The sequence below is a fragment of the Bombina bombina genome, chromosome 6 (genome assembly GCF_027579735.1).
Source record: "Bombina bombina isolate aBomBom1 chromosome 6, aBomBom1.pri, whole genome shotgun sequence".
NCBI lineage: Eukaryota > Metazoa > Chordata > Amphibia > Anura > Bombinatoridae > Bombina > Bombina bombina.
The window spans coordinates 327,515,312-327,532,527 of NC_069504.1; the positions used below are offsets into that span (position 1 = coordinate 327,515,312).

The 17,216-nt window shown below is 39.5% G+C and overlaps 1 protein-coding gene across 1 annotated transcript in view; it reads right to left on the reverse strand.

The window, feature by feature from the left end:
* Positions 1–517: 517 nt before the first annotated feature.
* Positions 518–17,216, reverse strand: part of NEDD1 (NEDD1 gamma-tubulin ring complex targeting factor) — a 361,264-nt gene continuing 344,565 nt past the window's right edge. Inside the window, exon 15 of the mRNA XM_053719245.1 lies at positions 518–1,927. Coding sequence (XP_053575220.1) covers positions 1,823–1,927 — 105 coding nt within the window. The 3' untranslated portion in view covers positions 518–1,822. The remainder of the gene's footprint in view (positions 1,928–17,216) is intronic.

The window sequence follows — 17,216 nt, forward strand, 5'->3', positions numbered from 1 at the left end:
CAAATCAAGCTATTGCTACTTCCTTCTCATTTCCAAGGTTGGTTCTATACCTTAACTTAATATATGAGAAATGCTAAAAATGTAAACAAAACATATAGAATGTACAAGCTGGGCTATATAAGGAAGTGAAGAATCTATATGCTGATAATGAATACACCGCATTGTAAAACAATCTATATACACTAACTTTATACACACTATACTGTATAATGAAATCAGACTCAGTAGTTTGGTATTTTTTCCAAACCCTACAAATATCTATCTCGTAAGTCATAGAAGAGTGCTATCTTTCAAGAAAATAAATTAACATTAGCCACTGACTTTTGCATCTTGGGACATCAATTACAGATAACCTTGCATTGTACTAAAGTGGGAGAAGTTAGATAAACTATTTTTATACACAAGGATGTTACTTAGTACAATTTGAAATGTTCCCAACATATCTGAAATAGTGAAAGAACAATGAACCAAAAATACTCAGATCAGAGAGTCTCTTACAATTACAAATTCACAGAGATGAATATAACAGCATTTTATTAAAATTCAAGGTCATTAAATCATTCAATGATTTAATATCATCAGTAAAAAGGCACTGTGAATCTCCTGGTACACCTTTTTAATTTTGTTATCATGCATCACTAGACATCAATCAGACTTTGTCACAATACCATTTCAACTCATTACATAATATTGATGCAGTGCTGAAGATGATTAAAACAGAATTTATATTTACTATTTAAATAAAATTACTTTTTTTATATAAGATTTAGGGGAAAAGGGTTCAAAGTTGGGTAAAATAGAAAGAATTAACTTAGCGACCCATTAAAATTTACTTTGCAGAGTTTTAAGAACAGAATAAATCAAGCACACATTGTGAGAAGACAGAGTGCATTTTATATACAAGTCATTTTAAAATAGAAATGTTATTTTGTCAGTTCGGTTAGATAAAATGTGTACATTGTAGAAAAATAGTGTATACAAAATGTAGAAAATACCAATAATAACCCTAATATTTTATCAAATAAATACAAAATCCTATTAAGCCTATATTATTTTTAACATGGATAAATTACTGGAAACACTGAACTCATTATCAGTGTATTTTTCCTACATAAATGTGCTTTACCAGAGTATTCAAATTATTTTCATTTTTAAAACTAGCCATAAAGGATGATGAAAACAATTATTTACAAAAATCCCCAAATATTTGTCTGATGAATTATAAATGATTGAAGTGACCATATCAGCACTGACTCACAAAACAGTTATTTTCTTAAAATGGAGATAAGATTATAATAATTTAGAAATATTTAATATTGCATGCAAAGATAAGGAAACAGAGCATTGGTATTCTCAAATAATATATTAACCTTTGCAATTAGCTGAATATTTTTTTTTATCTTTCAGCCCATTTTTTTTAGGATTTTGATTTCATTAGAAAGCTGCAGACAAAATTATTTCATTACTTAAACTTCTAGAAAAGTTCTTTATAAGACACACATTAGCAGAAACAATTTACAAAGTTGCATTTCCAGAGATAGATACAAAAGATTTATTTATTTTTAATCTTAAATAAATGCCCAGGAATAATGCGATTTCTCCCTGTTCACCGACAGTGCTGTAGATATGTCTGTCTCCCAGTGCATAGCAAACAACTGCTGCTAGTTTCAATTGTAAATTTATTTTTCTCCCACGCATATTTTAAAATATGTTATTGCTGGGGGTTTTTATATACATGTCCTGATAACAGAAATTATTGGTTTGTTTTTACATTTTTTAGCAAACTGCAAGTGCCAGGTAGACAGCTACAAGATAATCTTTTTTAAAAGTGAGTACGTAGTCTCTTGTTTTCTTCCCGCAGCTTTTCGATTTCTGTGACCAACCCTTCATTTACAGAATATCGTTCAAGTAGCATCTGTATTTCAATCTGGGGGGAAAAAAAGTAAGTATTATTATTTTGTATGAGATATATTCATTATATAGTTAACCAATGTAGAGCCGCATTAATTCAAATATTTTAGGGCTACAGCAAGATTGCCTAGAAGTGTCTTATTTGCAAGAAACCTAGGTTGTCTTGGGCAATATCAAATTATTGCTATGACCAAAACAATGGAAATATATAAATCAAGTAAAAACACCACAACATACTGAGTGAGTCAACTGCATAAACTTTAGGAGACAGCAAATTCATAACTATTTTTCTTGATGACCGGGTTCTATCGCCAATGGATAAAGTTATTCTACTTGTTGAGTCTTTATACTGCTGCAGTAAACAAAGTGTAATATTTAAACGCTAGAGGAACAAGTTCTCACAGATAATTAAGGTAAAAAAAATAAAAATTAAGCTTTCCTGATAAATTCATTTATTTTATGGTGGTGAGAGTCAATGAGCCATTACTCCCGGGAATTACTCTTCCTCATCACTAGGACGAGGCATATATTTCCAAACCGCAAGAGCTCTAAAACCTCTCCCACCTTACATTTACCTCAGTCTAACGTATAGCGAAGCAAAAAGAGCCATAAAAGAAGCAGGACAAAACATATGGTGAGGTTTTGTGGACTCTCACCATCATAACATAGTAGATAAGGTTGAAAAAAGATCGAAGTCCATCAAGTTCAACCTATACAAATCTAAAATACTTACAAAAAGCTCCAATTAAGCTTAAATAACCCCACTAAAAGGTGACCCCTTTAATACTAGTAGGAAAGAGGATAGAGGCGCCAAGAACATAAAACAGTATCGTTGATCTAGCAGGATGGAAAATCCCCACACATTAAGAGAGACCCCCGTGGTAACGGATACTCACAAGCGGAGCGGCACGAATGGCGTGCCTCTATAAACAGATCGGGACCGTTCAGAGTCGCCCGACAGACACGCCTCGGCTGCTCTACGTCATCCAAAGTACACCAATCAGGATCATCGGTTCAGATAGATCAGTGTAGATAGGAACAGCAAATTACCGCTGTAAGTATGGAGCAGGATTCAGCGTGTTTTTTCTCCCTCTGTGTCTCTGTGCTTACAGGCAGTCTGTCAGGTGATTTCCTCTTCACAGAAGCTCTCTTCCTCCTGTGAGGAGGAAATCACCTGACAGACTGCCTGTAAGCACAGAGACACAGAGGGAGAAAAAGCAGACGCTGAATCCTGCTCCATACTTACAGCGGTAATTTGCTGTTCCTATCTACACTGATCTATCTGAACCGTTGATCCTGATTGGTGTACTTTGGATGACGTAGAGCAGCCGAGGCGTGTCTGTCGGGCGACTCTGAACGGTCCCGATCTGTTTGTAGAGGCACGCCATTCGTGCCGCTCCGCTTGTGAGTATCCGTTACCACGGGGGTCTCTCTTAATGTGTGGGGATTTTCCATCCTGCTAGATCAACGATACTGTTTTATGTTCTTGGCGCCTCTCTCCTCTTTCCTACTACAGCTCTGAATCCAGTCGGATTATCATTGGGAGTGCTGCCAGCAAGTTTTGATCTCACACCACTATATTTTACGTCCTAACACTAGCGCACCCTCCGAGGACTTGTTAATCCTTTTTTTTCATTTAATACTAGCAATCATATCTATGAATTTTGTTTATATACAGAAATGTATCCAGACTATTTTTAAATGTATCTAGGGTATTGGCATTCACTACCTCCTTTGGTAATGAGTTCCACAATTTTATTGCTCATGAAATAAATTAACTTATCAGGTAAGAGTAAATTATGTTTTCTTTCATACAGGTGGTGAGAGTCCATCCTGGGAATACCCATTACTCCTGGGAATTAAAACTCAAGCTGTGTACTCCATGGGTAAAAAACAATGGGAGGGATTTAAAAAAAAAAAATCACTGATAAATTAAATCCACAACCCCACAAAAACCCAACGATATCTATTGTTTTGTATGCAATTAAAAAATAAATCAATTCGGCAAAAAAAACAGACCACTGCCTAAAGGACCTTCCTACCAAACGTTGAATCAGAAGAAGCAAAAACATAAAAATCGTAAAAGTATGCAAAGACGACTTGAAAACCCAAGAAGTGGTGGCTGACCTAGTAAAATGAGAAATAATCTGTTTCATTGGAGGCTGACCTGCCTCCAAGTAAGCCTTGTGAATCAAGAGTTTCAACCAAGAGGCCATAGAAACAGCAACTTTCTGGTGACAGAAAAGTGAATGAATAAACTAGAAAGTCTGTCTAAAGTCCTTAGTAGCATCAATATAATATTTCAATGCTCTAAAAACATTCACATTATGGAATGATATCTCTGAAGCATTCTTAGGATTAGGACACAAATAAGGGATACAATTTCTCTGATATGTCTGAAGAAACAACTTTAGGCAAGAAGTCAGAATTAGTCAGTAAAATTGTTTTATCCTGATGAAAAACAAGATAAGGAGGATCACAAGAAAAAGCAGATCACCCATAAACTATTCTAGCAGAAGAGTTAGTCAAAAGGAATAAAACCTTTCAATAAAACAGTTTAATATCCACCGTATGCATAGGTTCAAAAGGAGGAGCCTACAAAATCCTTAACACCAGGTTAAGATTCCATGGAGGACAAATTGGCTTTGATCACAGGCTTAATACGGGCAAAAGTCTGAACAAAATCATGAATATCAGGAAGATTAGCAACATTCTTATGAAACAAAACTGAAAGAGAACTGACAAATAGGCCGTGATCCAGACCATCCTAGGAATTAAAAAAGAATGCCAAAAAAAAATCATGACCTATAAATCAAGAAATAAAAGCCTTCCAGACTTTGATAAATCTTCCTAGTTACAGGCTTACAAGCCTGAATTACGTTTTCAACCACTATATCAGAGAAACCTCTATGTCTAAGGATTAACCATTCAATTTCCCTGTCATCAAGTTCAAAAACTTGAGATTTGGATGGAAAAATGGACCTTGAGACAGAAGGTCTGAATGCAGAGTAAGAGGCCAAGGAGGGCAGCTGGACCTCTGAACTAGATCTTCATACCAAATCATGAGAGGCCAAACTGGGGCAATCAGGATTACTGAAGATTTCTCTAAGCTTATATTGGAGATCACTCTGGGAAGAAGCACCAGAGTAGGAAACAGATAAGCAAGCTTAAATAACCAAGGAGCTACTAGAGCATCCACAAAAACCCACAGACCCAACTAAATCTAAAATGAAATTAAGTATATTATTAGTTAGCAAAAGAAAATAGGCACCACTACATCCCCAGCTTTGCTGGGGAGACTCACCCCTCCGGTGTCACTGCACAGAGAAAAAAGAATAATGAGTATGTAATGAAACACCTGCTCTATAATAGAGTTTTGACCACCATAGTACAGGAGGAAAATTATCCACCATAGTACAGGAGGACAATGAAAATACTATTTTCCTACTCAGTGGAAGAAACAGCTGTGCGGTCATGTGAAAGCAAGAAAAAATAAACAAACACTGCAACACAGGAGAGAAAGGTGAGCGGTTATGCGGCGCTGACAAATCCTCAGAGATAAAAACTTCCTTACTGTTCTGACTCGCTGTGCGGTCATGTGACTGCATAATATATAAAATTCTAGTCTATTAAACGTGGAAACATTGCAAATGTCAGTACAAATAAAACTTTCCTAAATTTAACCTCTCAATAGCCTTTTCCAGACAGCCTCTTAATTATAAAAGAGATTCCACATTTAAAAATTATTTCCCAATTAATTCCCTGCATCCGTTGCCCTTAATAAATATTCCCAACGTGAAGAGATATGTTAAACAGAGTCCCCGGTCTCCACATAATGTCTATTAACCCCCTAAGTGCTGTATCCTTCTGACCTACAAGGCAAAAAGCACTTACCTGTGGAGTACAACTGTATGGCAGGTACAGCATCTCAGGTATGACAGACTCAGACAACCTCTGACAGGGACCTGAAGAGAAAGAAAAGCAGAGTAACCAACCCTGGTTTACTATATAGGGGTTAGCATAAATTGTTGGAGAAGCAAGGACTACCTCACCGACCTCCAACAGCCACCATAAATCTTACTAAAGAGGATTACAGGGACACAGAATGCCCCAATCCTTGCTTGCAGGGAAACTACCCATTAAAGGATTAATTTTCTACAGACACCATCTTCGCACACCTCCATGATGTACAAAGGCAAAGAATGATGATTCTGGGAAGTAGGAGGGATACTTAAAGCTGTGCTGGGGTGTTCTTTGCCTCCTCCTGGTGGCCAGGAGTTGAGTTCCCACTAGTAATTGGAATGGTTTTGTGGGCTCTCCCTGCCATTGGAAAGAAATTTGCTTTAGCAATCACTTCCCAAACCCAGGACAGCTGTGTGGTGCCATTAGCAGCAACTACATGTCTGGCATTACACTCCATCAAATAAGCAGTAGCTTTAGTTAACAAACAACATTTATTTATTCTGATAAAGTCACTTATTTCATGATGGTGAGAGTCCACGAGTCATGTGTGGAAATTCCTTTCCTTGTGGTCAAGAGGGGAATTCCCACACGTAAAGACTCGTGGACTTTCACCACCTGATGAAAGTAAAATAAAATAAAAAATGTTTATAGCTACACTTGGAAAAACTTGTGACCATATGCCTTCCATAAGAAATTTATCATGGTTGACCAACACACTGCATTTTTGGTAGCAAGAATACATCAGCATTACAGGGAGATATATTACACAGTGAGACAAAGAGCTTTCTTTAGATATATCTACACTTTTATATCAGTGTTATCTCCAAATGATCCAGCCTCATCCATAGTAAAATAAATGTTTTTTTTTTAACCCTTCCTCCATTCAGCCTGAAATGCCTCTAGGAAGGCAGGCGAAAGCAAAAAAATAAAAAATAAATATTATATAAATAAACAATCCTATATGCTTCTGTTAGATCTCCAGTTGTGTAACCAGCCAAAGGGAATCCCCAGAGTAACCCAATGTGCATAAATTCTTCTACGAGTACTTCAGAGGGAAAGGAAAAAAACAGAATTTATGCTTACCTGATAAATTACTTTCTCCAACGGTGTGTCCGGTCCACGGCGTCATCCATAACTTGTGGGAATATTCTCTTCCCCAACAGGAAATGGCAAAGAGCACAGCAAAAGCTGTCCATATAGTCCCTCCCAGGCTCCGCCCACCCCAATCATTCGACCGACGGACAGGAGAAAAAAAGGAGAAACCATAGGGTGCCGTGGTGACTATAGTTAAAGAAAGAAATTTATCAAACCTGATTAAAAAACCAGGGCGGGCCGTGGACCGGACACACCGTTGGAGAAAGTAATTTATCAGGTAAGCATAAATTCTGTTTTCTCCAACATTGGTGTGTCCGGTCCACGGCGTCATCCATAACTTGTGGGAACCAATTCCAAAGCTTTAGGACACGGATGAAGGGAGGGAGCCAATCAGGTTACCTAAACAGAAGGCACCACGGCTTGCAAAACCTTTCTCCCAAAAATAGCCTCCGAAGAAGCAAAAAGTATCAAATTTGTAGAATTTGGCAAAAGTGTGCAGGGAAGACCAAGTCGCTGCCTTACATATCTGATCAACAGAAGCCTCGTTCTTGAAGGCCCATGTGGAAGCCACAGCCCTAGTAGAGTGAGCTGTGATTCGTTCGGGAGGCTGCCGTCCGGCAGTCTCCTAAGCCAATCGGATGATGCTTTTCAGCCAAAAGGAAAAGAGAGGTAGCAGTAGCTTTTTGACCTCTCCTCTTGCCAGAATAAACGACAAACAGAGAAGATGTTTGTCTGAATCCTTTGTTGCTTCTAAATAGAACTTTAAAGCACGAACTACATCTAAATTGTGTAACAAACGTTCCTTCTTTGAAACTGGATTCGGACACAAAGAACGCACAACTATTTCCTGGTTAATATTCTTGTTGGAAACAACCTTTGGAAGGAAACCAGGTTTAGTACGCAAAACAACCTTATCTGAATGGAACACCAGATAGGGCGGATTACACTGCAGAGCAGATAACTCAGAAACTCTTCTAGCAGAAGAAATAGCAACCAAAAACAGAACTTTCCAAGATAACATTTTGATATCTAGGGAATGTAGAGGTTCAAACGGAACCCCTTGAAGAACTGAAAGAACTAAATTCAGACTCCAGGGAGGAGTCAAAGGTCTGTAAACAGGCTTGATCCTGACCAAAGCCTGAACAAAAGCTTGAACATCTGGCACAGCTGCCAGTCGTTTGTGTAACAAGACAGATAAAGCAGAAATCTGTCCTTTTAGAGAACTCGCTGATAATCCCTTATCCAAACCTTCTTGGAGAAAGGAAAGGATCCTAGGAATTTTAAACTTACTCCATGAGAATCCCTTGGATTCACACCAACAGATATATCTTTTCCATATTTTATGGTAAATCTTTCTAGTTACAGGTTTTCTGGCTTGTACCAGAGTATCTATCACAGAATCCGAAAACCCACGCTTAGATAAAATCAAGCGTTCAATTTCCAAGCCGTCAGCTGGAGAGAAACTAGATTTGGATGTTCGAATGGACCCTGTACTAGAAGATCCTGTCTCAAAGGTAGCTTCCATGGTGGAGCCGATGACATATTCACCAGGTCTGCATACCAAGTCCTGCGTGGCCACGCAGGAGCTATCAAAATCACAGAGGCCCTCTCCTGTTTGATCCTGGCTACCAGCCTGGGAATGAGAGGAAACGGTGGAAACACATAAGCTAGGTTGAAGGTCCAAGGCGCTACTAATGCATCCACTAGAGTCGCCTTGGGATCCCTGGATCTGGACCTGTAGCAAGGAACCTTGAAGTTCTGACGAGACGCCATCAGATCCATGTCCGGAATGCCCCATAATTGGGTCAACTGGGCAAAAATCTCTGGGTGGAGTTCCCACTCCCCCGGATGGAATGTCTGACGACTCAGGTAATCCGCCTCCCAGTTTTCCACTACTGGGATGTGGATCGCAGATAGGTGGCAGGAGTGATCCTCCGCCCATTTTATTATTTTGGTCACTTCTCTCATCGCCAGGGAACTCCTTGTTCCCCCCTGATGGTTGATGTAAGCAACAATCGTCATGTTGTCTGATTGGAATCTTATGAATCTGGCCTTTGCTAGTTGAGGCCAAGCCCTGAGAGTATTGAATATCGCTCTCAGTTCCAGAATGTTTATCAGGAGAAGAGACTCTTCCCGAGACCATAGACCCTGAGCTTTCAGGGAGTCCCAGACCGCGCCCCAGCCCACTAGACTGGCGTCGGTCGTGACGATGACCCACTCTGGTCTGCGGAAGCTCATTCCCTGGGACAGTTGATCCTGGGTTAGCCACCAACGTAGTGAGTCTCTGGTCTTCTGATCTACTTGAATCACTGGAAACAAGTCTGTATAGTCCCCATTCCATTGTTTCAGCATGCACAGTTGTAATGGTCTTAGATGAATTTGCGCAAAAGGAACTATGTCCATTGCTGCAACCATCAACCCTACTACTTCCATGCACTGAGCTATGGAAGGTCGTGGAACAGAGTGAAGAACTTGACAAGCGTTTAGAAGTTTTGACTTTCTGACATCTGTCAGGAAAATCTTCATTTCTAAAGAATCTATTATTGTCCCCAAGAAAGGAACTCTTGTCGACGGAGACAGGGAACTTTTTTCTATGTTCACCTTCCACCCGTGAGATCTGAGAAAGGCCAGAACGATGTCTGTGTGAGCCTTTGCCTTTGAAAGAGACGACGCTTGTATCAGAATGTCGTCCAAGTACGGTGCCACTGCAATGCCCCTTGGTCTTAGAACCGCTAGAAGGGACCCGAGCACCTTTGTGAAAATCCTTGGAGCAGTGGCTAGCCCGAATGGGAGAGCCACAAACTGGTAATGTTTGTCCAGAAAGGCGAACCTTAGGAACTGATGATGATCTTTGTGGATAGGAATATGTAGATACGCATCCTTTAGATCCACGGTAGTCATAAATTGACCCTCCTGGATTGTAGGTAAAATCGTTCGAATAGTTTCCATTTTGAATGATGGCACTCTGAGAAATTTGTTTAGAATCTTTAAATCCAGAATTGGTCTGAAGGTTCCCTCTTTTTTGGGAACTACAAACAGATTTGAATAAAACCCCAGTCCTTGTTCCACAGTTGGAACTGGGTGTATCACTCCCATTTTTAACAGGTCTTCTACACAATGTAAGAATGCCTGTCTCTTTATTTGGTTTGAAGATAAGTGAGACATGTGGAACCTTCCCCTTAGGGGTAGTTCCTTGAATTCCAGAAGATAACCCTGAGAAACTATTTCTAGTGCCCAGGGATCCTGAACATCTCTTGCCCGAGCGAAGAGAGAGAGTCTGCACCCTACTAGATCCGGTCCCGGACCAGGGGCTACTCCTTCATGCTGTTTTGGTAGCAGCAGCAGGCTTCTTGGCCTGCTTATCCTTGTTCCAGCCTTGCATCGGTTTCCAAGCTGGTTTGGTTTGCGAAGCATTACCCTCTTGTCTAGAGGCTGCAGAGTTGGAGGCCGGTCCGTTCCTGAAATTGCGAAAGGAACGAAAATTAGACTTATTCTTGGCCTTGAAAGGCCTATCTTGTGGGAGGGCATGGCCCTTACCCCCAGTGATGTCTGAGATAATCTCTTTCAATTCTGGCCCAAAAAGGGTTTTACCCTTGAAAGGGATATTAAGCAATTTTGTCTTGGAAGATACATCCGCTGACCAAGACTTTAGCCAGAGCGCTCTGCGCGCCACAATTGCAAACCCTGAATTTTTCGCCGCTAATCTAGCTAACTGCAAAGCGGCATCTAAAATAAAGGAATTAGCTAACTTAAGTGTGTGAATTCTGTCCATAACCTCCTCATACGGAGTCTCTCTACTGAGCGACTTTTCTAGTTCCTCGAACCAGAACCACGCTGCTGTAGTGACAGGAATAATGCACGAAATAGGTTGCAGGAGGTAACCTTGCTGTACAAAAATCTTTTTAAGCAAACCCTCCAATTTTTTATCCATAGGATCTTTGAAAGCACAATTATCCTTGATAGGAATAGTAGTGCGCTTAGCTAGTGTAGAAACTGCCCCCTCGACCTTAGGGACTGTCTGCCATAAGTCCTTTCTGGGGTCGACCATAGGAAATAATTTCTTAAATATAGGAGGGGGGACAAAAGGTATGCCGGGCTTCTCCCACTCCTTATTCACTATGTCCGCCACCCGCTTGGGTATAGGAAAAGCATCGGGGTGCACCGGAACCTCTAGGAACTTGTCCATCTTGCACAATTTTTCTGGAATGACCAGGTTGTCACAATCATCCAGAGTAGATAGCACCTCCTTAAGCAGTGCGCGGAGATGCTCTAATTTAAATTTAAATGTCACAACATCAGGTTCTGCCTGTTGAGAAATTCTACCTGAATCAGAAATTTTCCCATCTGACAAAACCTCCCTCATGGCCACTTCAGATTGGTGTGAGGGTATGACAGAGCAATTATCAGCGCCCTCCTGCTCTACAGTGTTTAAAACAGAGCAATCGAGCTTTCTCTGAAATGCAAGCATCTTGGATAAAATATTTGCTATGGAGTTATCCATTACTGCCGTCAATTGTTGCATAGTAACAAGCATTGGCGCGCTAGAAGTACTAGGGGTCTCCTGCGTGGGCAAAACTGGTGTAGACACAGAAGGAGATGATGTAGAACTATGTCTACTCCCTTCATCTGATGAATCATCTTGGGCAACTTTACTATCTGTGGCAGTACTGTCCTTACTTTGTTTGGACGCTATGGCACAATTATCACACATATTTGAAGGGGGAGACACATTGCCTTCCATACATACAGAACATAGTCTATCTGAAGGCACAGACATGTTAAACAGGCTTAAACTTGTCAATAAAGTACAAAAACCGTTTTAAAACAAAACCATTACTGTCTCTTTAAATTTTAAACAGGGCACACTTTTTTACTGAATATGTGAAAAACTATGAAGGAATTGTTCAATTTTAACCAAATTTTCACCACAGTGTCTTAAAGCATTCAAAGCATTGCACCCCAAATTTCAGACCTTTAACCCTTAAAATTAGGAAACCGGAGCCGTTTACAGTTTTAACCCCTCTACAGACCCAGCTCCAGCCTTTGCTGCGACTTTACCAAACCCAGGGGGGTATACTATACCAAATGAAGCCTTCTAGGAACTTTACCAACTACTTCCAGACCCACACACATGCAGCTGCATATACTGCTCTCAAAAGTAACTGCGCAGTAATGGCGCGAAAATGAGGCTCTGCCTACTACATAGAAGGCCCTTCCTGACTGGGAAGGTGTCTAAACCAGTGCCTGACGTAAACGTTCCCCAAAGATATAAAGTGTGAATTTCAACATCAAACTGTATAAAATGCCCAAATAAAGCAATCGATCTAGCCCATAAAAGTGTCTACCAGTTTTATAGCCCATATTAAGCCCTTTATTCTGTTTGAGACTAAGAAAATGGCATACTAGTACCCATGAGGGGAAAATGACAGCCTTCCAGCATTACACAGTCTTGTTAGAAATATGGCTAGTCATACCTTAAGCAGAAAAGTCTGCCAACTGTTCCCCCCAACTGAAGTTATCTCATCTCAACAGTCATGTGTGGGAACAGAAAACAATTTTAGTTACTGCTGCTAAAATCATACTCCTCTCACAAACAGAACTCTTCATCCTTTTCTGTTTCAGAGTAAATAGTACATACCAGCACTATTTTAAAATAACAAACTCTTGATAGTAGAATAAAAAACTACAACTAAACACCACATACTCTTCACCATCTCCGTGGAGATGCTGCTTGTTCAGCGGCAAAGAGAATGACTGGGGTGGGCGGAGCCTGGGAGGGACTATATGGACAGCTTTTGCTGTGCTCTTTGCCATTTCCTGTTGGGGAAGAGAATATTCCCACAAGTTATGGATGACGCCTTGGACCGGACACACCAATGTTGGAGAAACATAATTTATGTAAGAACTTACCTGATAAATTCATTTCTTTCATATTGGAAAAAGTCCATGAGCTAGTGACATATGGGATATACAATCCTACCAGGAGGGGCAAAGTTTCCCAAACCTCAAAATGCCTATAAATACACCCCTCACCACACCCACAATTCAGTTTAACGAATAGCCAAGCAGTGGGGTGATAAAGAAAGGAGTAGAAAGCATCAACAAAGGAAATTTGGAAATAATTGTTCTTTATACAAAAAATCATAACCACCATAAAAAAGGTTGGGCCTCATGGACTCTTGCCAATATGAAAGAAATTAATTTATCAGGTAAGTTCTTACATAAATTATGTTTTCTTTCATGTAATTGGCAAGAGTCCATGAGCTAGTGACATATGGGATATCAATACCCAAGATGTGGAGTCTTCCACTTAAGAGTCACTAGAGAGGGAGGGAATAAAAATAAAAACAGCCATATTCCGCTGAAAAAATTAATCCACAACCCCAAAAAATAAGTTTATTTCATTTTTGAAAGAAAAAACCTTAAAACAAAAGCAGAAGAATCAAACTGAAACAGCTGCCTGAAGAACTTTTCTACCAAAAACTGCTTCCGAAGAAGCAAATATATCAAAAAGGTAGAATTTAGTAAATGTATGCAAAGAGGACCAAGTCGCCGCTTTGCAAATCTGATCAACTGAAGCTTCATTCTTAAAAGACCACGAATTGGAGACTGATCTAGTAGAATGAGCTGTAATTCTCTGAGGCGGGGCCTGACCCAACTCCAAATAAGCTTGATGAATCAAAAGTTTCACCCAAGAAGCCAAGGAAATTGCAGAAACCTTCTGACCTTTCCTAGGACCAGAAAATAAAACAAATAGACTGGAAGTCTTCCTGAAATCTTTAGTAGCTTCCACATAATATTTCAAAGCTCTTACCACATCCAAAGAATGTAAGGATCTCTCCAAAGAATTCTTAGGATTAGGACATAAGGAAGGGACAACAATTTCTCAACTAATGTTGTTAGAATTCACAACCTTAGGTAAAAATTGAAAAGAAGTCCGCAAAACTGCCTTATCCTGATGAAAAATCAGAAAAGGAGACTAACAAGAAAGAGCAGATAACTCAGAAACTCTTCTAGCAGAAGAAATGGCCAAAAGAAACAACACTTTCCAAGAAAGTCGTTTAATGTCTAAAGAATGCATAGGTTCAAATAAAGGAGCCTGTAAAGCCTTCAGAACCAAATTAAGACTCCAAGGAGGAGAGATTGACTTAATGACAGGCTTAATACGAATTAAAGCCTGTACAAAAAAGTGTATATCAGGAAGTATAGCAATCTTTCTGTGAAATAAAACAGAAAGAGCGGAGATTTGTCCTTTCAAGGAACTTGCAGACAAACCCTTATCCAAACCATCCTGTAGAAACTGTAAAATTCTAGGAATTCTAAAAGAATGCCAGGAGAATTTATGAGAAGAACACCATGAAATGTAAGTCTTCCAAACTCTATAATAAATCTTTCTAGAGACAGATTTACGATCTTGTAACATAGTATTAATCACTGAGTCAGAGTAACCTCTATGACTTAGAACTAAGCGTTCAATTTCCATACCTTTGGTTCAAGGGGCCAGAACTGAAGAGCCCTGAGAATTGCACGGAGTTCTAAAATATTTATTGGTAATCTCGCCTCTTGAGATTTCCAAACCCCTTGTGCTGTCAGAGATCCCCAAACAGCTCCCCAACCTGAAAGACTCGCATCTGTTGAGATCACAGTTAAGGTTGGCCGAACAAAAGAAGCCCCTTGAACCGAACGATGGTGATCTATCCACCATGTCAGAGTGTCGTACATTGGGATTTAAGGATATTAATTGTGATATATTTGTATAATCCCTGCACTATTGATTCAGCATACAAAGCTGTAGAGGTCTCAAAGGGGATCGCGTCCGATGCTGCAGTCATGAGACCTAAAACTTCCATGCACATAGCCACTGAAGGGAATGACTGAGACTGAAGGTGCCGGCATGCTGCGACCAATTTTAAACGTCTCTTGTCTGTTAGAGACAGAGTCATGGACACTGAATCTATCTGGAAGCCTAAAAAGGTGACCCTTGTCTGAGGAATCAAGAAACTTTTTGGTAAATTGATCCTCCAACCATGTTTCCAAAGAAACAACACTAGTTGATTCGTGTGAGATTCTGCAGTACATAAAGACTGAGCTAGTACCAAGATATCGTCCAAATAAGGAAACACCGCAATACCCTGTTCTCTGATTACAGATAGTAGGGCACCCAGAACCTTTGAAAAGATTCTTGGAGCTGTTGCTAGGCCAAATGGAAGAGCAACAAATTGGTAATGCTTATCTAGAAAAGAGAATCTCAGAAACTGATAGTGTTCTGGATGAATCGGAATATGAAGGTATGCATCCTGCAAGTCTATTGTGGACATATAATGTCCTTGCTGAACAAAAGGCAGAATAGTCCTTATAGTCACCATCTTGAAAGTTGGTACTCTTACATAACGATTCAAAATTTTCAGATCCAGAACTGGTCTGAATAAATGTTCTTTCTTTGGTACAATGAATAGGTTTGAATAAAACCCCAAACCTTGTTCCTGAGGAGGAACTGGCATGATTACCCCTGAAGACTCCAGGTATGAAACACACTTCAGAAAAGCCTGAGCTTTTACTGGATTTACAGGGATATGTGAGAGAAAAAATCTTCTCACAGGTCTTACTTTGAATCCTATTCGATACCCTTGAGAGACAATGCTCTGACTCCAATGATTTTGGACAGATTTTATCCAAAGATCCTTGAAAAACCTTAATCTGCCCCCTACCAGCTGAGCTGGAATGAGGGCCGCACCTTCATGCGGACTTAGGGGCTGACTTTGGTTTCCTAAATGGCTTGGATTTATTCCAATTTGAGGAAGGCTTCCAATTGGAAGCAGATTCCTTGGGAGGAGGATTGAGTTTTTGTTCCTTATTCTGACGAAAGGAACGAAAACGGTTAGAAGCCTTAGATTTACCCTTAGGTTTTTTTATCCTGAGGCAGAAAAACTCCTTTTCCTCCAGTGATAGTTGAAATAATAGAATCCAACTGAGAACCAAATAAATTATTACCTTGGAAAGATGGTAAAATGATTAGCATGTTGCAGTAAGCGAATAATGCTAGATATGTCAGAATCCAATTCTTGTTGCGCTAAATTCTCCAACCAGAAAGTTGATGCAGCTGCAACATCAGCCAAAGAAATAGCAGGTCTGAGAAGATGACCTGAATATAAATAGGCCTTCCTTAGATAAGATTCAAGCTTCCTATCTAAAGGATCCTTAAAGGAAGTACTATCTTCCATAGGAATAGTGGTACGTTTAGCAAGAGTAGAAATAGCCTAATCAACTTTGGGGATTTTTTCCCAAAACTCTATAGATTTGCTGGTAAAGGATACAATTTTTTAAACCTTGAAGAATGAATAAAAGAAGTACCTGGCTTATTCCATTCCCTAGACATCATATCAGAAATAGCCTCAGGAATAGGAAAAACAGCATTTAAACGTTTATTAGACTGAACGTCAATAGTACTGGTTACCTCAATATCCAAAGTAATTAACACTTCTTTTAATAAAGAACGTATATACTCTATTTTAAATAAATAAGTAGATTTGTCAGTGTCAATGTCTGAGGAAGGATCTTCTGAATCAGATAGATCCTCATCAGAAGAGGATAAATTATTATGTTGTTGGTCATTTGAAATTTCATCAGCTAAATGAGAACTTTTAAAAAGACCTTTTACGTTTATTAGAAGGTGGAAATGCAGACAAAGCCTTCAGAATAGAATCAGAAACAAATTCTTTAAAATTTACAGGTATATCATGCAGAAGTTGAAGGAACTGCAACTGGCAATGTACTATTACTGATGGAAACACTATCTGCATGTAAAAGTTTATCATGACAACTATTACAAATGACATTCGGTGAAATAATTTCTAAATTTTTACAACAAATGCACTTAGCTTTGGTAGAACCGATGTCAGCCAGCAATGTTCCAGCAGAAACTTCTGAGACAAGATCAGATTGGAACATCTTGCACAATGTAAGAGAAAAAACAACATATAAAGCAAAAACATAATTTATGCTTACCTGATAAATTTATTTCTCTTGTAGTGTGTTCAGTCCACGGGTCATCCATTACTTATGGGATATATTCTCCTCCCCAACAGGAAGTTGCAAGAGGATCACCCAAGCAGAGCTGCTATATAGCTCCTCCCCTCACATGTCATATCCAGTCATTCGACCGAAACAAGACGAGAAAGGAAAAACTATAGGGTGCAGTGGTGACTGGAGTTTTAATTAAAATTTAGAACTGCCTCAAAAAAGACAGG